Here is a 22,550-nt window from a genome sequence, read left to right on the forward strand (position 1 = left end):
CCGCAGTCACCGGTACAACCCACCGCACAGCCACCGGCACAGCCACCGCACAGCCCCCCCCGGGCTACCCCAGCCCCCGCTTTATATCACTATCACCTGTTGTGTTGTCCCGGGGCTAACGATATTTCATCGGTTATTTGTGGGGTCGGAGGTGTGTGTGTGACGCCACTCACTTAATGTTTTAACTCGTTTGCAACTTTTGATCCCTTTGATCCCTTATATATATATATATATATATATATAAAGGACCATTCGCGGCTGAATGTCGAGGCTGTAATCCAGGCATTGCGAAATGACACTTTTTAAGTAATCTTAGACCCTTTCAAAATACACAATAAATTCACTTTACAGTATATTCTGCAAAGCACTTTAAGACATCTCAATGATATAAGGCACTATAGCAAATGCAAGTATTATCATTACACTGGGCCGGCCCGCTGTGACTCTTCGGTGTGTTAGTTTCAGCACCTGCAGGTATCCTTTTATTCCAGTTATTAGAATACAGCCTTAAATGTACTTTCCTAGTATTTTAGTTATTTCCATTTATTAATGGAAGACAAATCCTTGTTATGGAATTATCTTCACATAAGTATATGAATGGGGATCGTAAGCTGTTTAAATTAATGATGTTTTATTAAAGACAATGCCTCTCAAATGCCTAAAACTATCAAATACTAAAACTACGTACTGCATTCAGTAATCATAGAAATCAATTTACCCAATACTGTGCCCTTATTCAAGGTAAATCAATTCAGTTCATTCATGTACCATCTAGGGTCTAGCTACAGAATAACAATGAACGATAAACAAAATCTACTCGTTTATGTGTGTCTGAGAATGATGAGACCAGTCATGGCTCTGGAAATAGGGTATGAATTTATGGAATAAGTTGTTTTGAAAAATGACCCTAGAACAGCGAACAAGGTATTGGATAAGTGAAGACAACTGGAACACAACAGCCATACATACTGCTAGCTACAACTGAGCTCCATGGGCTTTCTCTTCCTTTCCTCCTTAGCTGGGAGAATATGGCACATCTTGTTCAGCAGGTTACAATATGGGAGGTAATTATTAGAGGGAATGTGTGACATAGCAATGACCGAGGAGTTGCCTTTGGAACATACATAATTTCAATTCCTTAATACTCATGCATTCACAATTTTCACAACCTATTTTAACACACGTATCGGAAGCAGACTCATTCTTGATAAAACAACAATTTTATGTGGATGAAAAATCCAAACACACTAAATAAAATCAAACCTGTAAGACGCATTCTAGAATTTAAACACCAGCTTATGGAAATCTTTGAAACTTTTGTCTGGATAATTATAATGTACATTACAGTGGAATCTTTTACCCTGTGCACTTGCAAACTGTAGCTTGTTGCAAAAACAATCCAATAAAACTGATCATTTAGATTCCTCCTAATTAGTCTCTAAATCTACTGTATTCAGTTCACAACAGTAAAAGCAAATACATTTGAATGCATCATGATTCTTACTGTACATCCTGGAATGGTTTATTTTCTTCAAAAATCTTGGCAATAGATTCATCAAAACTTTTATTTTATATACTGCACAGGATTTTTGCTCATGAAATCAGGGAGAAAACCTCAAGGCAACACCAAACCCATTCTTTAAAGTTTCCATAAATGTGTGACTCCTTCAGTTTTATCCCTCAGGAAAAGCTACTATGTACGTTTTCTGCCATTCATTGGCGCCCTTTCCTCGTCTCCTAAAACTTGTCTGCAACCAAAAACCCCCTGCATGTGGAAAATCATAGGTACAGCACTGTTGATCAAGTTTTCTTATACCAAAATATTCTATACAAGAGATATTAATTGTCTTAATAGCAAAATTATGGAATATTTTAAATGATGCAAATCCTGGTATAGCATCAGTTAGAAATACATTTAACCGAGTAACAGGGACATTATATGTGCAAACTGTATTGAAATAATCTGAGGTACTGCTTAATCCTTTTGGAAGGCAAATGCCGACAGTTTTGAATTTGTTGATACTTGTGGCGGTTTCTGCTTCTTTGCAAAACTCTCTTCAGAATTTTCCTTTTTGGTTTCCTGCTCATTTTCCTGCTGATCTTCACTTGGGTCTTGTGAACGTTTGCGCTTTTTAGCATCCTCTCCACTGTTGATGCTTCCACCGTCTTTTTTAGCTCTGTTTGTCCAAGACTGGAAGACAAAAGTTCACCACAGGAGGAAGTTAAAACGGCACTGTCATTACCAATGGTGCTAAAGAAAATCAGTTTATATTTAATAACCATGTTTAGAATAACTATTAATAAAAAACTGATCAATTCCAAACCATAATTTTGTACTCAATATTACCAATAGACCAGTATGAATTTGTGCACTCCACGTTTCCATCTTTTCTCTCTCTCAAATCTCACCATGTGAGCACCAAGTGCTCTGAGTTCCTCATACTGATAGCCATCAGAATAGAATTTATTCAGCATTAAGAAAGGCAGTAGAAAATTATCAGTTTCTATCTATCTTTCCCTGATTTGACAAAACACCTTGTCTTTCAACATCGTATATGGTCTTTGACTATTATCGTATCATGGATACAGTCATAACATAGAGAAGGGAGTTTCTTATGGTGTTCTGGCCAACAATCCCCCAAATAAAAAATGGCCATTCATTCCATGACTGTTTGTGGGAAATGGCTGTGCGCAAACTGGCTGCCACATTTCACCCACAAAATCCAATCAAACCCACTTTACAGTATATCTTGTAAAGTGCTTTCAGAAGTTTCAACGACATTATAAAGTGCTACATCAAATGCAAGGATTATTATAATTTATTTTTGCTTGTTTGCTTTCAGTTTCCCTGGCCAATTTCTCTCTGTACTCAATCCTGATCTAATTTATTGCTGTATTTAACTGAATTTTGTTAGCTTTATTTTACAAGAAGTTTTTTGACTTGGATTTAATCCTTTTTGGAGAATTTTTACATTAACATGTTTTTTTTGCTGTTCATTCACCATACTGGAGTCCTGTAGCTCAGTGGTTGGAGCACTCGCTTTGCAAGCAAGAGACCTGAGTTCAATTCCAGGCAGGGCGAAACCTTGGGCAAGTTTCCTTACTTCACACGCCTAATAATAATCTCTCCAAAAAAAAAAAAAATTGGTCATTTTCAATCTACGACTGTTTGTGGGATATTACTGTGCGCAATTGGCTGCCGCGTTCGCCCACAAATATACAGTCAATTCACTTTACAGTATATTCTGTGAAGCGCTTTGGGACCTCTAGAAGATGTGAAAAGCGCTATATCAAATGCAAGGATTATTATTATATGCTTTTCTTTATACAAAATCCCTTGCATTAGGAAAAAAAAGCCGAATAAAGGAATTTTAATTAAACTATTTACTTTTGAAAAAGAAAAGTTTCAACTGATCCCAAAAAACAAGGAGCTGGCCAGACGATCAAAGCCTTTTATCCATCCTCAAACAGCAAATTCTATTCCACAGCCTTGTTAAGATTGATCATCTATAATTAATTTGAAGGTTAGCACAAAAGCCCATTGGAAGAAACCCCTTCATAAATTCCCCTCGTTTTGAAGTGAGTATAAACTGGTGTGTTTCTGCATCTGCTTGCCATGCTTATCCAAAAATTTCATCAGTTCACGAAGATATAAATCAATACTGCTAAATTTACATAGGTATGGTTCCTCAGCAACATCCACTTCAAACCTATTCAGGTAGATATCCTTTTGTGTTTCTGTGAAATGCAATCAAGACCAAGCAGCACTAGAGACCGAGCAGTTTCCAATATCAAAGCTTCTGTTATTTCCTAGTGCACGCAAAACTATCAGATCAAATGCTCTACCTACGAAAACACCCAAATTTATTTTGTACCAATTTAATTACACAAGCAGATTAGTTTTTACTATTTTGTTTTAAAGATTAAAATTGCTTCCAGATTTAATAAAACAGGAATTGCTAAAATATTTTAATATGTTCTCATGTATACATGGCAAATGCACAGTATTATTTTCAGAATCGTCATGAATTATTATTTGCTCCATGTGTATGCAAAGTGCACACGAAAATGTGAATTCTCTATGCCAGAAAGCGCAACAAACAAAATCAACTAGGATGCTCAAGAAGAGATAAACGGTTATTTGGAAATTAAGTGTATTAAGGAATATGGGGAATAAGGATTAAAGATCTGCCATGACCTCTCAAACTAGCAGAACAGACCTGATGGGCTGAATGGCTTCTTCCTGATCCCGAGCGGTTCCTTAGCTTTTTAATCAAGTGAAATAAAAATAATAATCCTTACATTTGGTATAGTACCTCATCACATTGTTGAGACATCTCAAAGCGCTTCACAGAATAAACTGTAAAGTGGATTGATTGAGTGTATATTTTGTGGGCCAAATGTATCTGTGTATACAAAATAAATTCTCGTGCAAACAATTTTTTTTAAACTTACATTTCATCTTTGACCATTTAATTTACTTGCTATCAGATAGAAAACATTGTAGGTTCGGTGCATTTATGTTACTTAAATCCTAAAAAACCCTAGTATCAACTACAAAGATTAGAATCCCATACCATCCTCTCCTCAGATGTCAGCACACGGAATCGGTTCATGCCTTCTTTGATTATTTCTTGCTCCTCCAAATCAGGATTGTCAGTAAGAATGGCGCTTCTGTTGTCTTCTAGCCACAGTTGATATCCTGTTTTAGGCCTTTTACGAAAAACATATAGTTTAATTACAAACTGTATTTTGCAGTTCCTTGCCATTAAGTGGTGAGCAATTATAATCCAACATGAAAAGGAAAACATGAATTTCAAAGCTGGATCTGTGTGGTAACTTTATGGCAACATTAGATGTGAACCTTGATAAGAAAATTGAATCTAGATAAGATTTACAATCATCTGTTACATGGTAAACAAGTTCTAAATTTACAGAATACGGTTGAAAAATTTAATTTGACTTATGTTGATTCAATAATCTGTTCCCATTGCAAATTGTATCGAACATGTCTTTTTCTAGGTAAAGCCCTTTTTAAGTATACAAGTAATATTAATAAGCCTTGCATTTGATATAGCATCTTAGCAAGTCTTTTAGGCATCTCAAAACACTTCAGAGAATGTTTAATGCTTTTGAACTCACTTTTTCTTCTCTGCCTTTGTTTTATCCGAAGTGACCACTGGTACCGGATCAGCCTTTGCTGCCTTTTCTTCCACAGTTTTACTGCCAGATTTGAGGGACGTTGACTGGAACAACGTAGCTTGGATCTTTAAAACGACGTCAAATAAAATTAGATGCAGAAATCAAAAAAATTGTCCTACGGTCAAAAATAACCTTCTCTTTTCAGTTCTGCTGATGAAGTATGTAGCGCATACATAGGTCATCAATTATCATGCATTTAACAGCCTGTAAATACAAAACTGACTAAAAAGAGTTGCTTCGAATGGAAACAATTTCACCTTTACCAACCACCTCTACAAATTAGGGTTTTTCAAGGATTCCAACTGAATGGGAACTTTAAAAAAAAAAATCTCATAACATGTTACGAAAGACTAGCTTGTAACTATGGGCCTGAAATTCCATTTATTCTTATTCTCCATTTTGTCTTAAGATGTAAACTATTGTGGAAAATTCTTAATGCCATGATACAGAACTTTATAGTCTTTGGCGTACTGAGATCTAATTTGAAGTATTTCTCTTAAATTTAACTATCAATCTCCTGTATTTTTTTTTAAAAAAGCTAGTTCTTATAAAACAAAGTTTTATAGGTTTAAGTACCTGTTTTGCCTTTCGTTTTGGTGCAAGAGGCTTCAGGACCAATGATCCTGGCTTGTTTGTAGACTGGTTGCCGATTCCCGTTGACTTCTTACTCACTTTGGACATGTTGTCCAGAATATTGGCATTTCGAGCGTGGCTGCCAGCAGATGTGGAAAATGTTGCAGCAGACATCACCTAGGGAACACAAATGTTCAGGCTTTCATTAGTAAAATTGATTACATTAGTTATATAAAAGTGGTAATCACAGTATCTTTCCCTCATTTGAGATGCCTCTCGACATGACAGACGTATCAACGTAAATTGCATTTACTTTTTATGTAAACAGATTTTTAATTATCTATAATTTGCCAAGTTCCCTCTTATAGTTCCCTAATAGTTATCCTAAACAGATCTATTTTGATCAAAATGGTTTCTGTCTATCTGTGATCCAAGTACCCAAAATTTTAATTCTAATTACAAAATACATAAGATATCGCACTTGGCAAATCTTGATAACTAGGATAATTTCTTACCTTAAATGGATTTCCACGCCCATAGTTATCAGTTGCAAATGTCACTGTAGACATGAGATAAAAACTAGTTAAACCAGCACTTGTTTTTTCCCCTAAGTATACTGAAACGTCTAACAAAACACAGGATTTAAAAGGAAGGATTGTGGTACAAGTTTAAGTTTATTAAGAGTGTTTTATTGATACATCTTACATTAAGAATCAATACTTTTGATAAATAGTCACTAATGGTGATGCACATCGTTATAGAAAAGTATTGTGTTAAGGAGTAATAAAATGCGTTTAGTTGGGTGGAACGGACTTGCCTACACTTTATTTTTTCTGCTACATCTTTTGAAACAATGCAAATCAGTGAAGATAGGCTCTTAGCCACACAGAAGGGAGGGGGAAAGAGAGAACGTTGAAAAAAAAGAGGCCTCTGCGGAAATAGTGACCAGTTCATTTGGTAGGTATTATGCTTTGAAACAAAATGTACATCTTGCTGATGACAAAAAGTGAAACAATTCACCTCTCCATTCTTCAAATTCATTCTCCAAACTATCTTACCCACTAGAATTGAGGTCTGATTGGTAATAAACGCAAGAAGTTTTAACAGAAAACATGGGGTGGTATAACATAATAGCATCAAAATAGTCTTCAGGGGTTCCAATGTTTTGGTATCTGGGTGACTCCAATCTTACTATGTGTGGAGGATGTCAAGAATGAAGAATGTTGGAATGTATTCAATCACATTAGCGTGCAGATGGCCAGCACAGTAATGCTTTAAAGTGACCTTTGAGTTAATGCCAAACTTCTTATTTACAATCTTATGAAATATAGTTCTGTAATACAATACAAAATTACATTTGTATAGCGCCTTTCACACCGGAGGACGTCCCAAGATGCTGGTCAGTAAATATATAAATTTATAAATACGTAAATATACATACTGGGTTTTGGGGTTGTCTTTTCGGTAGAGCTGAGATCTTTACTGAATGGATTTAACTCTGCAGAGGAAAAGATTGCAAGTTTCTGTTCAAGAAATGCTCCAAAATGTCACAAAGTGCTGTTCATCACAAAATGTGCCACTTTGTGCCACAAAATGTTGTGTTACAAAATGTTGTTCATCACAAAAAAATTGGAGTGTGCCACCATGATCTTCTATGAGATAAATAAAATAAAACTTATAATGAGAGAACAAAGCCTTTAAGCATGACAAACCTTGAGCTTTACTTTCAAAATAATCCAATAATAATGTACAAATGAGCAATAATATTATACATTATTTTCAAGAAATGATGGTAATAAACAGTTAACATTTCTACTTGGCTTTAGAAATAGATCCTTTCCCGAGTTGTTTGACTTCACAAGGCTCATCCCTACCTTCAAACACATGAGGCAACATTAAATATTTTAGTACCAGATTAAATTTTTTCCCCCAACCTCAGGTTTTTTTTCCCCCCCACCAACCTTGTTAAATGACTAGGAGACTATTAAAATAAGAGTTGCAAGAAACCAATCATCACTGTCTCTTTACATAAATAAAGTACTAATTCTTTAAGTTTCTGATTGCAGGGACAGTCTTATGCAATTGTTTGTGAGATGTGATTAGGCAGAATATAGTTTAATGTCTAGTCCCAAAAGGTAAGTATTTTACTCATGGTCTTACTTTTTCTTGCATCATGTACTTCCAGGGTACTCAACCCATCTTCACCATCTGCATTATCAACAGTATTTTCCTCATATTCTACTTCCTCCTTCTCAGGATAACTTTGAGCTTGAGATTGCACACGTGATAAATTCCATCCGATCTTACTGTAATAACATGCATAAGACTGTTTCAGTAATGATTGCAACAACATTCAGAATAAAGATACATTTTCTGAAAGATTGTTTTGTTCATACTTAATGCAGGAGGCATTCATACTGTTTTTTCCAGCTGTATTTTAAGTTGCTCTATTTACACAGACTCATTTCATCTGAATACATTTGAAATAGCTGAGCATATGAATCAAATGAACAACTGGAAATGCTTTAAATTGACTGCGTTTTAAATTGATCCATAATTACAAAAAGCACTTTGCCAGCTGCCGATTTTATTCAGTAGTTCAACTCAAAACCAACTCACACTCTTCACAAATAACTGGTTTCAACAATTTGCATATCTGTTACTGCACAATATACCAATAGAAAAACCCTATCCAAATTACTCATAATATACAGTCTTCACATACTTTTGTTCCCTCAGGTATAATGCAGTAAAGTGTTGCATAATCTTCTAATGTCTTTGACAATGGGAGCAAAAGACCTTTGAATTCCTCTTTACTATTGTGCAAACTAAACATCACCACATAAAAATGGTGAAACAACTAAGCAATCTTGGAAACAAAGTTCCTCTCAGTAGTCTTGAGTGATAAAATTTGGAACATAATGTGGAAATCACTAAGAGATGTGGAATGTTCAGCAAGGTATTTCATAACTCAGAAGGATAACCGAGAGAGTGATTTAAAGAGGTAGAATTCAGAACATAAAATCACAACTACGAAAATGTCAAACAAAAAAATTAGAATACCCAGCACTCATTCCAGCTCTAAGATCCTCTTCAACTTCCTGTACGTTCATCAACTCTGCAGCTTTCTCTTGAGCTACGTAGCTAAGCCGCTGAGCAAGGTTTAGACGTTTTGAACGTGAAGCATACTTAATAGCGAGGCTCAAGACATTCTGGGTCATAAACGCAGAAAGCTCTTCACAGCGGAATTCACGCTCTAACTTGCAAGACAGCTAAAAACATAAATATAAATAAATGTCTGTTAGAGTTGTTTTTCTCTGCTCCCAAATAAATCTCATTAAAAAAAAAGCTGATTACTTATTTTTAAAACTTACATTTCAAAAACCTAAACGAGTCAGGCAATTAAATGTAAATTAGTGCTGAGTTAAAGCAGTTTGTGATGTGTCGTAATCCATGGTCACTAGGAAACTAAATACATGCATCTATCTCTCAATTGAGAATGTTCCAGCAACAATAAAAGAACTTGCATTTGTACTGCGCCAATCACCGAGGGTAGAATCCCAGAGCAAGAATAGAGTTTTTTTAAAAAAAGAAATTATCACTTCAAAAAACTTGGGAGTAGGATATACGAGCAGGATTTCATCCCTTTTTACGATCTTTAGTGCTACAAAAAATGCTAAAGATGTATCATTTGGTGCTGAAGAATTGGAAAGCCATCTATTTAATTACTCCAAAACTTGATCCTAGTAGTTTTCCAGCATTGATATTTGAAGTTTTTAATACTTAAGACTTAGCTTTTGTTAATGATTATTTATAAATCTATTAGGTTGAGGGTGTACAAACTATTTTGTGGGAAAAAANTCCCTATGAAACCATCACTGGTTTAAAACTATAACATTTATCAGTTCACTTTTTGTAATTATGGACATATATTTCTGAGGTTTGCAGGAAATCAGAACAAACTTGGTAGGGAGGAGAAACAAATGTAATTTCACTTGTATGGACAGCAGAAGCTTATGAGGAATTTACTCACAGCAAACATCTTCATTAGCAGCTCTTGTTGTTCTTTTAGAGCTTGGCCTTTTGCAGCTTCATCAATTTCGTAGCCACTTGCCTCCAGATAGTCAAAATGCTTATGAAACAAAACAGATCGCCAGAAGTGCTCCTAGAGGAAAAGAAGTTTATAATCCATGCTACCAACTTTTCAAAAGGATTCCTACTTTAGACTTCCCATACACTTATTTAGATTAATGCTGTCAGTGCAAAACAACAGGCTACTTAACACAAACCTCCATTTGTCCTTTTTCTGAATCAATCTGACAATAAGGAAGCTTGAATGGTAGGATTGCTACAGCGGGGCGTGGAAGTGTAGGTGGGAACCTGGATCCTTTACATGGAATACACCTGTTCGAAATAAGAGGTATAGTTGCACAGCAGTCATTATACAATCTGTATTTCATATTTCAATAGCATTTATTAAAGGACAAAAGTATTGGTTTGTTTACTATATTCTATTGCATCATCAATATTTAAGGGTAATGCATTTTTGTATCATATTATCCTGGCTCTTCTATTTGATACAATCACAATATACATCTACTAAACTGCCTTGTGCTTACCTAAGCTGCTGAGGATTTTCGTGGATCCCAATTATCCAGTAATGGTCAGATTTGCCCTTGCAGTGGTCCCGAATGTTACAAACAGGAACCCAGGTATTCCCCAGAGCTCTGTTCATCATTTGCACTGTCCCTTCGGAGTCTGAAAATGCTGGGGTTCCTGTGAAAATATAATTGAAATAAGGCTTACAGGAAGGAAGATAAACGTGAACTGTAGTGAGCAACAGTAACTTTGGATCATTAATGGATTTAGAACAAGTAATTCATTTATTGCCATAAACTGAGTTTGATTTTTTAATAAAACTGAGAAAAGGACATTATAGAGAGGGACCACAAAAAAAATTGTGCATCATTTTCAACAGTTCATAAGATTTTTCTTTTGTACCAAAACCCATTGTAGAAAACATGGCAGTTTGATGCCAAATCCAGCACTGTATACATCAGCTGATTTTGTTTTTAAAAAAGCTTTTTACTTGACGAATTGTCAAATCTAATAACCTATAAAGTGTTTCTGAAATAGAATTGAGCACCAGGATTGAATCATTCGAACCATAGAAAACTAGATTGCACCAATATAGTTTATTTATGACATTCAGTTGTGACACCTCGTCATCGAGACTGTGGTGTAGACAAAGCTTTAGCGTACCTCAACTTGCATAACATCTGACCGCGGAGCACTTAATGCAGACACCAGGTGCCAAAACTGTCAAACTATCCCCATCAGCAGCACTTAAAATTCACCACATTCACAAGGTTAAAATCTGTATTTGTTTCCTAGCTGCAGGATAAAAGCTTATTGTTTTGTTGAAAATTATACTTCTTATATCTTCAGAATCAAAAACCAGACCACGTACAAAACACCTACGCCCTCTGCTGTCCCAACTATTAGGTTGCAATGAATTTCCCTTGTGAAACAAGGTGATACTGCAATAAAGAAATATAAAATTGCCATTAATGAACCCTTTTAAAATGTTCCAGGAAATGACAGGATTAGTACATTTTACCTGTTGATACGTTTTGAACATTTCTGAACATAAATAAATAAACATGGTGAAACATTACATTTCTAGTAGGATGTCATCCCTTTCAGTGCATTTTGTGCTGCAGTAGTTCCACAAATGTATTGTTGGTCTTTGGAGCAGATATTAATGATCCACATTCTCACCTTCAGCAGAGAAGCCCTGCCAGGTTAAGTATGATTTCCTGGTGATAGGGAGAGCAACTCCTTGAAGAATCGGTTTACTTTTTCCAAATTCCATTAATTGAATTCCCAGACATTGATCTCCATCAAACCCGATGCCTGAGAAGAAAACAATATAATCCTTTTAATATTTCTAATGACAAAAAACTTTTGCGAAGAGAATATTTTAACCAATAGAACTGAAAGACATCAACTGAGAAGTTAGATTGTTTGCCTGCAGTGAATATATGTATATAATATATAAAATTCAAGCAATGTAAGCAATTAAAAAAGCTTTAAAAAATAATTTAAAAAAGTGAATTTGAAATTTCAAATAATTAATCTACTGAATACAACAGGTATAATGCACTAAGATTTTGATTAAATTTAAAAAAAATCAGGCTGTAATTGTTGGGTAGGCATTCCACAGCTGGAAAGGCTTCCACATCTTCTGGTTAACAGGCTGGAATGGAATTAACATATCTAACATACCATCTCACCAAATGATGGGCTCATAAAGCTTTAACCAGTAATAATGTGCTTTGAGCAAAGCAGCAGTTCTTCTGTGTGATCTGTCTGTGCACAAGACATTTAGAACAGTGTAGTGAAAGCTACTGAAGCTGATTTTGAAAGCAATTATATGAAGAGAAAACAGGAACCTGGCCAGTTGAAACAGAATCAGTGAAGGTAAATGGTTGGCAATGAAACAATAAATATCCCAAAGTAATTGTAGTGGTTCCCGAGTACACTTATTAGGTTTTTGCTTAGGTCCTCTTTATAGAAGAACCTATCACCTCCTGAAGCTATTTACCAGTAGAAAATTGAAGGCTTGGTACAAATAGCTTTTTGTTTCAATTAGAAAGACTGCATCTCAAATACATTTTCTCACTTTCAGGCTAGGGAATTTCTAAAATTCATGTAGATAATCCTGCTGTGTCTATGAGAAAACTAATGCCCTCCAAAAACAGCTACATAATCTTAATAACATGTAAACATATTTCCATGCATTCTAGCAGCTTTATTGGTATTGTTAAAGTGCCTGTGAATACAAACAAGCAGAAGAGCAAGACCGATCTCCTCAAGCAAAATCAGGGAGGAGTGGGAGGCACTGGGTCACTCATCATTTACCTGCAACAGAATGAAAGAGAGTCAGCTGGAAATTCTCAACTGCACCGCCTATTTTAACCCAGCACTGCTAGATAATTGTGCTGGGAGTACAAAGGAAAGAATACTTGACATCTCAAATGCCTACTCCTATATCCTCAAGATGAAGCCCATTCTCTGTATCAGAATATGCTTGTTGGGTTGTCAGCAGATGCACCATTGTATATATTTACCTAAAGGAACATTGGCTAGTATAGTTATGATTCTCCTCTTGATAGAACATTGTTCTGCAAAAGTGTGGTACAAATATTTTTTAATTAAAAACTGATGGTATTAAGATCCCTTCAGAAAGGATCTTATTATTTACGCTGAAACCCTGATTATCTTCAAATAATGGTGTAGGGCATATATTAAATTGAGTCTTCAGACGTTGCTTTGGACAAGTCATGCAGTACATTTTTAACAGTTAAAAATTATGTGACTTTATTCAGAAAAAAAACTTTTGTTCAGAATGCAAAGATTATAACGCTTTCAGAATTAGAAAGCCATCTTTTCACCTCTAATACTTGGGGTCCCAATGTAACCAGGACTAATCTACAAAACAGGATTACTCCCCTTCCAGTGATTGTTAGGGCCCTACATAAATCACATTTGGGTAATTTCAACCCATTTGTAAGTGTTGAGAGTCTTCGGTACAAACCTATCTAAGATTCAGCACAAATCGGCAATCTTACTCAAAGAAACCATAAGGAAGACACATGTAGAAAATGAAAATGGACTAGGATAGGATGAAGGCACATTTTGTAAACGATTATAGGGAGTTTTACTCTAAATTGTCTGCACTTTACAAAACAGTAGCAGCATCAAATTTCAAATCCACTTACCTCTGTGATGAGAAACCAGAAGCTGTTGTCCATGTCCCGTCATGGACACAACAGGTCCTGCTAGACTGAAGATTTCCTTCTGTACACCACCAATGCTGAAGATGCGAATAATCTGGGCATCAGTTGAAACAGCAGCCCAACCTTTACCCAGGCAAACGGCTTGAATGTTTTCACCTTTTGGCATAACCATCATCCACTCCTTATTTGCATCTGTGGAGCTGAAGTGAATGCACTGGAGTGTGCTGTTGGAAAGAAAATGAGACCATTTCACTTTATAAAGGAAGATAGAATAGTTGAAAATACATAACTTATTTTTGGAAACCAACAAGAGAGTTTGTTGTGCTGAATCCAAAAGGGAAGCAGTGTAGCTTCCCCAATGAGGTGTGATATGCTGGATCAGACTTGTGAGGCACTACAACATCCAGTAGTAAATTGAGAAATTCCTAAGTGTGCTACTCTCAACCACACTAATCATTTTCATCTGTTGTGTAGAAACGACCTATCAAGATGGTTGATCCACTTCTAGGTTTCTGCAATTAGAGTGAGGAAAGATATTGCTTTTCCTGTTCCTGGATATCAATACTGGAATAATATCCTTCGAAAGTTTAATACTGTGCAAGACAGCAATTAGCATTTCAATCAGCTAGGCTGAGGTTTGCAAGTGAAGTAAAAGGGGAGGAAATAAATAAAAAGAAATATCAGAAAGCAATGACAAAAATATTTCAGTTGAATTTCAGAAACAAATTGTAAATCAATCAAGCTACACTTGTGATGCATCAGGTACTAATCCATTCATTAAGCACAACTTATTTTTGACAAATGAAAGATAAGTTAAGGCATCACTGGCCTATCTTTTACCTTGGGAGCTCGTCAGATTTCTCACAAGCTAATAACACTGCTTCCTGTGATAAATCAGCCATGGTATGATTCAGGACATTACTCAGGTGCATCGCATGGTGTACGGAAGTATCGTGAAATTCCACATCAATAGCATTATCTTGTACATCATTGTAGCAGCGAATAATACCAACTGAATTCCACATCTATAAATAAACCAGAAACAATTAATCAACAAATAAAGAACCCAGTGTGCTAACTTTAATACCAGCCTGCACCTGCAAAACCATTTGGTCTTAAAATGTAAGACTGCACTGATTCCTTTTAAGAGCTGCAGAAAACTGACTTCCAACTTAAAAGTGAATTTAAGAATGTTCCCCAATTTTGCATGATCTTACATTTTAAGGACAAAATATTCTTAGAGCCTAAAACTTGGTGGAATTACAGGACTCAGGTGCCTTCATTATCAATAACCAAGATGGAAAAGGAGATTTGCAGATCATTTTGATGTAGGCTTTAAATAGATGTATTTTTACATTTTAATCAGCAACAGAAAATTAAAGCTAATTTGAACAATTTCCTAAGGTTTTGATGACTTATGTTCTACAAATTGAAATTTCAAAAGAAAAACAAACACAACTATATTAGCAAATACATTTCCCTTCATTCAGATAGTGGGCCTTGGTACCCACTGAAAAGAAAGTGTGTTCGATGGAAGAGTCATTCAATCCTACATATTACAAATAGTAACAGTGTGGGTTTGCAGGTCTCCTAGTCCTTTAATAGATCCTGTTAAAAAAATTGATTTGAAACATGTTTTGAGCAGAATGTAATCCTATTTTGTAGAGGTATTGTACATCTCTTGAATCCAGCTGTCTACTTCACCTTTAAGGTGGCTCAATCTGAATTAGTTACACACAATGGTACTATGCTTACCATGAACCTATGCATAAGATGAGAGGGTGTGGAACAAGGCTGAAAAGGCTTCTGCTGAGGTGTTGGCACTGGCCCCAAATAACGTACTGGTTCTGGTACAGTAGGCACACTAACAGCTTGGTCACCATCATCGGTTTGATCTTCCTGAGTAGGAGATCCGATATCTGAAAACAATTTAGAAAAATATTTTTACACAGATCACATGGAAAGGTGAAGATATCCCCCATTAATCAATAAAGAAATGGAGATAGTTAATGAGGATATTTTTAAATAATCATTTCAATTATACAATTAATGCAACAGAACTGATCCAGCGACTATTAGTGTGCCATACCGTGAGAGTTATCATCAATAACACGATGAATTTTGGATCGGCTGCGGGGAGTCTTCATATCGTACTCGCCATCATCTTCGTCATCATCCATTAATGGCTGCCGTGTTGGTGACGACTGTGACAGATTTACATGATCTTGTGCATCTTTTGTAAGCAAGTCATTGTCATCTTCATCAAAAAGCTCATCAAAACTAGGAGCTGCACTTGAAGTTGGTTTCTAAACGAAAGCACACACAGTATTTTAATTACAAAAGAACTGGAAGTTGAAGATCGTGAATGACAAGTACCCATAGAATTATAAATGGAATCATAGCATTAAAATTACCTTGTTGCCAGAATCTACTAAAATGTCTTCAAGAAGGCCAAGATTTCCTTCACAGTCTGTATATGCTATTTTTCCTCCTTTGGGATGCCATGCCATTGCAGAGATTTTGAAAGCCTTTTCATGCTGCAACCTATGGAAGCACATTTCTAAGCTTAATTTAGAATATATTTATTCCAATAATTATTAACCACTTCTGAATGTCAATTAAGAATGGCAAACTGGAATAGCACGTTGCCTCTGAAATAACTAGAATATTCTCCAGGCTGCAGTTTAGAGTTAAAATTTTCAAACATGTAGTAGTATAGAGGAATACGACTAAAAGTTACATTGCTGGGACCTTCTCAATAAAGCTACAAACAGCTGACAGGAAGCCATAACTGCTTTGCAGCAAAAAGCTTGGTGGATCACTTCCTCCAAAATAATAAAAAAAATGTGGACCTTCTCATCACACATCTTTTAAAGTCAATAATTAAGCTGTTGAGATAAGATTTTTAGAAAATTAATTTTATTTCCTCTTAAACTCTATTATGCCCAAGTCCACTCACATTTGAATATTGCTCCCATACCTTTCTTGCATTATTGGATAATACACAGAAAGAAAGAAAGAAAGAAAGAAAGAAAGAAAGAAAGAAAGAAAGAAAGAAAGAAAGAAAGAAAGAAAGAAAGAAAGAAAGAAAGAAAGAAAGAAAGAAAGAAAGAAAGAAAGAAAGAAACAGACTGCACAGACAGCATGGATCTTTCTTTCATCTATTCTCCAACATCTCGATTAGTCATAATCTTGTTTTCTTTTCGATTAGGTTTATTGATCCTCTGAACTTTCCTCACCAAGGTCCAAATATGCCATCCTACTTGTTTTTCCTGCTCTCTGCATCCTCAGTATTGAAATTAAAACTCATCACACTCTCTCCTACTCTATTAAAATTTTCCTAATGCTTATACAGCTATTGCTAGAGATATTTTAGTCGTGGCTCTCTATAAATAACAGCATTAACAATATGGAAGCATCAAATGAATATACATTTTGGACCTTTAATACCTTACAATACTCTATCATTCCAATTCCCAACATCAGAGTGCTATGAACTAATCATAAATTATTACAATGAACATTTTACCTTTCAACACACTCTTTCGTCGTTACGTTCCACACCACCATAGATCCATCAGCACTGCCAGCAGCCAAGTAGCGACCACAAGGAGACCATGAAACAATATTTATTGGCTGAAGAAAGAAAGGTATTTCACTGAAAATTTTCTACAAAAAACATATGCAATTTCAACTAAATTTGAATAAAGAAAGTGAAGCGCAATTATTTTTTGGAATACCAAAAGATACTGCCCCATGTAGCCCTCAAAGGAAGCAGGAATTCTGTACAAATGTTCCATGAACATTTTAAAATCACAATCAATGAAAGTATTTATTTTCTGATTTTTCTACATGTGCATCAGAATGTTGATGTAGCGAATATTATCTGACCATCAGGTGTTCTTGTGTTCAATATAGGGCTTAAATCAATTGTGATCAATATAGGACTTAAACTTTACAGTACAGGTGACACTTTTACTAATGCATATTTATCTTTTTTTCTCTATATTAAACTACAGCTATTTTCAACTATAATGTAATACTTACCTTAGTGATGCTATTATCAGAAAGATCAAAACTGTTTTGCCAGGTTTCTCTTTCATATAGTTTAACTGTTTGATCCACTGGAATGGCCAGTAACTGTATGCATGCACCATATAGAAAAGGACAATCAATTATAATGCAGAAAATATTCAAATTATCAGTATTACCATAACATAATTAAATAGCCATCTATCTATCAGAGGATAAAATCAGGTTCAAGCTATGATGCTCCATAGCTCAATTACCAGCTGACACTCACTGACAAGGCTCACAAATGCAACATGGCCAATTGAGCACTTGAGGGCAGCTTGCAGCATTGGCATCAAATCCCAGTACAGTCCAGTGTCTTCCATAGAGGACAAAGGAGAACTAAAATGGGGACTGGTTTGAATTAAAATTCAGAGATCATAAAGTGAATCTCAAGCAAGAATATTTTCAAGTACTCAAGGTTCTTTATCAACAAAGTTTTTAAACTTACGATTTCTTAAGCAACTTACTGGACTCCTCCAGGAAAATAATTATTGTTTTTAGTAACAGTTTTAGCCTATATGATTAATTTACCCAGAATAGTATTGGACATCTGTGTGGTTTGCTCAACAAACACTAATCTTGACTGAGTTATGGCTTTGAAAACTAATTTCAAAATGGATATGAAAATAGTCAGATTTCAGTGTACTGTTCTTTGTGTGGAGGATAACTTACCATTCCAGTCTTTGGTTGCCAATCAAGTCTACAAATGGACGAAGTTAAGCTGACATCATTGTGTTTATTTAACAGCAACCAATTTATTACACGTGTCTACAAACGAGAAAGAGTTTTATTTAATACAAGCATTCTCTCATCCATTAAATATTATTTTGATTAACTTGTAAATTATTTTAATCAGATTTAAGAATTTTAATTAATGCAGCAGGTTTTCCAGTCTATTTTGCTGAATGTAAGTACAGCTCACTAAAGGTGGTCGACAAACTAAATAATAAAATCCTGTGAGGGAAGCTTTGAGGCTGTAATCTAAATGAAAAGGCTGAGAGAACTTGAAGTTCAAAACAGTTATAAACTCCAGATTAGATAATACATTGTATTCAATTCTCATACAACACACGTAGCAGAGAAGATGGAACATTCATTCTGATCATTCTTTGTGTCTTGCAATTTCCCATAAAAGGTGCCCATCTTACCTGATCTGCAATTTTCCAGACAAATACTGAACCATCACAGCTAGAAGAAGCCTGTGAAATGAAACACTTTGTGATTCTTATGTATTGACCTTTCCATATTATTAAATACTGTGATAACTATATGCATATTTTAAAACAAAAATGATGCATTTGTGCTATTGATTTTACAGAATATGTTTCATAGAAGTTGTATTAGCCGTTTACCAGAAATACATTCTCTGGATCAAAAGCAACGCTGAGGACTGGACCACTATGACCTCGAAAAGTCTTCTGTTGGCTGTTGTCACTAATATCAATGATCTTCACCATAAAGTCACTGCAAGGTACACAGTTTTTTAAAAAATTAGACCACGCTGGGCAAATACAAAAAAATTAATACAGTAACAGCTTACATTTATAAAGCACTCTTCACATGGATAGACTCTTGGGAGTTCTTTTAATAAACAATAAAGAGTAAAGAAAAACATTAATCTGATCATTGTGATTACTAAAAAGTTTATATTTCTAAATGAAACACTTGTATGCATTTGTTTTCTTTAGCACAAGCTTAATCTAGATTTTTCTTCCACTTCTTTTATTGTTCACCATCTCAAATCACAAAATACAATTAAATTCAAAACTAATATTCAGGAATAGTAGAGATAGATATGAAATGTTTGCTGCATACAAGTTATTATTTGTGAAATTACCTGGAACCAGCAGCGACTTGGGTGCCAGAGTTATTGAAGACGACATGGTTTGCTTCTGCAGTGAAGCGAGTTAGAATTCCATCTGGTGTACCCTCAGGAAAGGAATGAACTTGAACTATGTTGTTAGAAACGGTAGTAACAAGCATTCCATTCTAAAACCGGAAACAAATGCATTTAAGATAGGTATTAATCCATTACAACCATAATAGAGAAAAAATGCACTGCTTACATCTGAACAAATAGCAATACAGCAAAGACAGTATGTTGAAACAACGTAGACAGAGCTGGCTGGGATTACGATGGGTAGGTATTTGATACCAGTTTTGATTACTTATATTTAGTATTATCCTTCTATCTATTCTGGTGAACAGATATTTGTTTCTTCGAATATCTAGTCAGGTACTATTTGATTGATCACATTCTTATACAAAATCCAAGATTCTTTGATTTTAAATGGCACTGAGGAACCTTCCGCAATGAAATCTGACATTCAGCTTCTAGCTCCATTTACTAAGCTTAAATTTAACATCACTGAGAAAATGGAATTGCAAATGGAAGGTGACTATTTTAGAAATATAAGTAATGGCGAGGACGTTCAAGAGATCATTATGTAGCACAGTACATAAAGTCATTAGAAGAAGCAATTGTAATTCATGGGAGGGGAATTTAGAATATCTGAAAAGAGCAAAGAAATCACATACTTTAAGAGCCACAGAATAAACCTTTTCGCCCATATTGATTGATTTGGGATCATCATCGTCCAGACTTTCCCATATTCTAACATCTCCATCACTGCCAGCTGTTACAATAAATCTGAAATGGCAAACACAAGAATGCTGGTCAATTTCTTACATAACATTATTTCAATTATGTTGTCATCAATTTGTCAGTAACAAGGAATGGAACTTTTCAACCCCTTTTGGCATTCATTGGCAACACTTTCGATCAACAGTGTCCATACAGGGCAAAAGTCTATCCTGCTCTATTCCAATGTTTTATTAATTGATTTTGCCTCTATATATTTCTCTCCTCCTCAACAATGAATTGTACTGAGATATGGTTTATAAGATATGGTGCACAGGAGACACAAGAGGTAAAAAGCTCACACAAGAACTCCTTTTAACGAAAAGTAATCAGAATCCAAGTAGTGCAGATTATGATGTATACAACATAATATCTTACCTTCCACTTTCACAGTAGCAAACCCCAGTATACCCATCCGGATGAGCATATCGCATTGGCTTTTTTTCAGCTGGCATTGTTAGGTTGATTCACTTTATTCAGAAAAACAGTTTTTACATTAAAAAGAGTATAACATCACTGTGTAGGTTAGGATCCCTAGTGCCTTTCACGTCGGGAGGATGTCCCAGGGCGCTGGACAATCAGTGTTTCGGACCCAAGCTGGGGGTTGGGATCGGGGCGGGTGGAGGGCAGGGAGGGGAATGAGGATGACCGAAGGCACAATCGAAAAGGGTTTTGAGACGGTTCTGGAAGGCGGCAAGGGAGGACTGCGGGATGGCCTTCCGGAAGGTGGGGGCAGAGTGGTTAAAGGCTCGCCCGCCAGTGGTGGGGCGGGCGAGGCGGGGGATGTGAAGCAGACCAGAGCCCGCTGAGCGAATGGAGGGGTTTTAGGAGGTCCCAGAGGTAGTGGGGAGCAAGGCCATGGAGGGCTTTTGAAAGCGAGGACCAGGATCTGGAACTGTATCCTCTGGGTGATGGGAAGCCGGGGGAGTGGTTGGTAGGGTCGCGCTTCACGGAATATACAGTAAAGTGGATTGACTGTTGTGGAACACACAATATTCTCGCTCACTCACTCATTCATCGGTCTGTCTCACACACATACACAATCTACAATAATAAGCCTTGCACTTATCACATCTTCGAGAATACTCAAAGCGCTTCACAGAATATACTGTAAAGTGTAGTGACTGTGTTTTTTTGGCCGAAAATGTATATCACAAAGACAGACACACAGTGTGTGTGTGGGGGGGGGGGGGGGGAGGGGGGAGAGCAGGGAGTATCTATCTTCCCTCCCGCTCTCCCACTCTCTCTCTCACACATGGTCTTTTCTCCCCTCTGTCTCTATCTCCACCTCACACTCACTCGCTCTCTCTCCGTCATCCCACTCTCTCACACACTCTCTTTGTCTACAACCCTTCCCACACTCACTCCCCCTCCTTCACTCTCACTCCCCCCCTCCTTCATCCTCACTCTCTCCTCCTTCACACTCACTCCCTCCTCCCTCACCCTCACTCCCCCTTCACACTCACACCCCCCTTCACACTCACACCCCCCCTTCACACTCACTCCCTCCTCCCACACCCTCACTCCCCCTCCCTCACCCTCACTCCCCCCTCCTTCACTCACTCCCTTCCTTCACACTCACTCCCCCCCTCCCTCACACTCACTCCCCCCTCCCTCACACTCACTCCCCCTCTCCCTCACACTCACTCCCCCTCTCCCTCACACTCACTCCCTCCTCCTTCACACTCACTCCCTCCTCCCTCACCCTCACTCCCCCCCTCCCTCACCCTCACTCCCCCCCTCCCTCACCCTCACTCCCCCCCCCTCACCCTCACTCCCCCCCCCCTCACCCTCACTCCCCCCCCCTCACTCACTCCCCCCCCCTCACTCACTCCCCCCCCTCACTCCCCCCCCTCACTCCCCCCCCCTCACACTCACTCCCCCCCACCCTCACTCACTCCCCCCCCCTCACTCACTGCCCCCCCTCCCTCCCTCCCTCACACTTATACACTCCGTCTTCCCCCATACACACCCTCTCTGTCTTACCACTCTCTCTCTCTCACAGTCCCTCCCTCGCTCGCTCCGGGGATGGCGGTTGCTCCTCCGGCTCAGCGCGAGCCCAGTCTTCTCTCTCTCTCACACACACACACACACACAGACACTCACCGTCTTTCCCGCCAGCCGCTACGTCACAGGTCAAGCAGCGCGAGGAGGCGTTTTCAAACCCAACGGATCGTCATCATCGACCCCCCCCTCCCCTCCCCCTCCCCCACACACACACAGCCAACACCGCCACCGCCGCCAACGGCCATCCCGGG

At 37.2% G+C, this 22,550-nt stretch overlaps 1 protein-coding gene across 2 annotated transcripts; it reads right to left on the reverse strand.

Annotated features, from left to right (window-relative positions):
* Window positions 1–529: 529 nt before the first annotated feature.
* On the reverse strand, window positions 530–22,500 carry wdhd1 (WD repeat and HMG-box DNA binding protein 1). Of its 2 annotated transcripts, none has more exons than XM_007888130.2 (26): window positions 22,399–22,500; window positions 20,671–20,762; window positions 20,190–20,301; window positions 19,489–19,640; window positions 19,004–19,115; window positions 18,800–18,850; window positions 18,324–18,419; window positions 17,625–17,717; window positions 17,107–17,213; window positions 15,992–16,121; window positions 15,667–15,883; window positions 15,333–15,496; window positions 14,418–14,602; window positions 13,560–13,801; window positions 11,557–11,691; window positions 10,395–10,551; window positions 10,065–10,179; window positions 9,809–9,940; window positions 8,839–9,047; window positions 7,936–8,081; window positions 7,217–7,273; window positions 6,291–6,334; window positions 5,779–5,952; window positions 5,143–5,267; window positions 4,578–4,713; window positions 530–2,191 (listed from the first exon to the last, which is right to left on the reverse strand). In XM_007888130.2, exons 2-26 carry the CDS (start codon window positions 20,745–20,747, stop codon window positions 1,976–1,978), a joined length of 3,384 nt encoding a protein of 1,127 aa, XP_007886321.2. In that variant the 5' UTR covers window positions 20,748–20,762; window positions 22,399–22,500; the 3' UTR covers window positions 530–1,975. The 2 variants fall into 2 exon arrangements, with proteins under 2 accessions (XP_007886321.2, XP_007886322.2); XM_007888131.2 differs by lacking the exon at window positions 22,399–22,500 and adding an exon at window positions 22,279–22,388.
* Window positions 22,501–22,550: the final 50 nt, after the last annotated feature.

Source organism: Callorhinchus milii, unplaced genomic scaffold, assembly GCF_018977255.1.
Source record: "Callorhinchus milii isolate IMCB2004 unplaced genomic scaffold, IMCB_Cmil_1.0 Scaffold9, whole genome shotgun sequence".
NCBI lineage: Eukaryota > Metazoa > Chordata > Chondrichthyes > Chimaeriformes > Callorhinchidae > Callorhinchus > Callorhinchus milii.

Coding starts and splice junctions, on each gene's coding strand:
- wdhd1 (XM_007888130.2), bottom strand. CDS start 20,747: ATGCCAGCTGAAAAAAAGCCAATGCGATATGCTCATCCGGATGGGTAT. Junction 20,302..20,670: donor TGCTACTGTGAAAGTGGAAG/GTAAGATATTAT, acceptor TTGCCATTTCAG/ATTTATTGTAACAGCTGGCA. Junction 16,122..17,106: donor ACGAAAGAGTGTGTTGAAAG/GTAAAATGTTCA, acceptor GTGCTTCCATAG/GTTGCAGCATGAAAAGGCTT.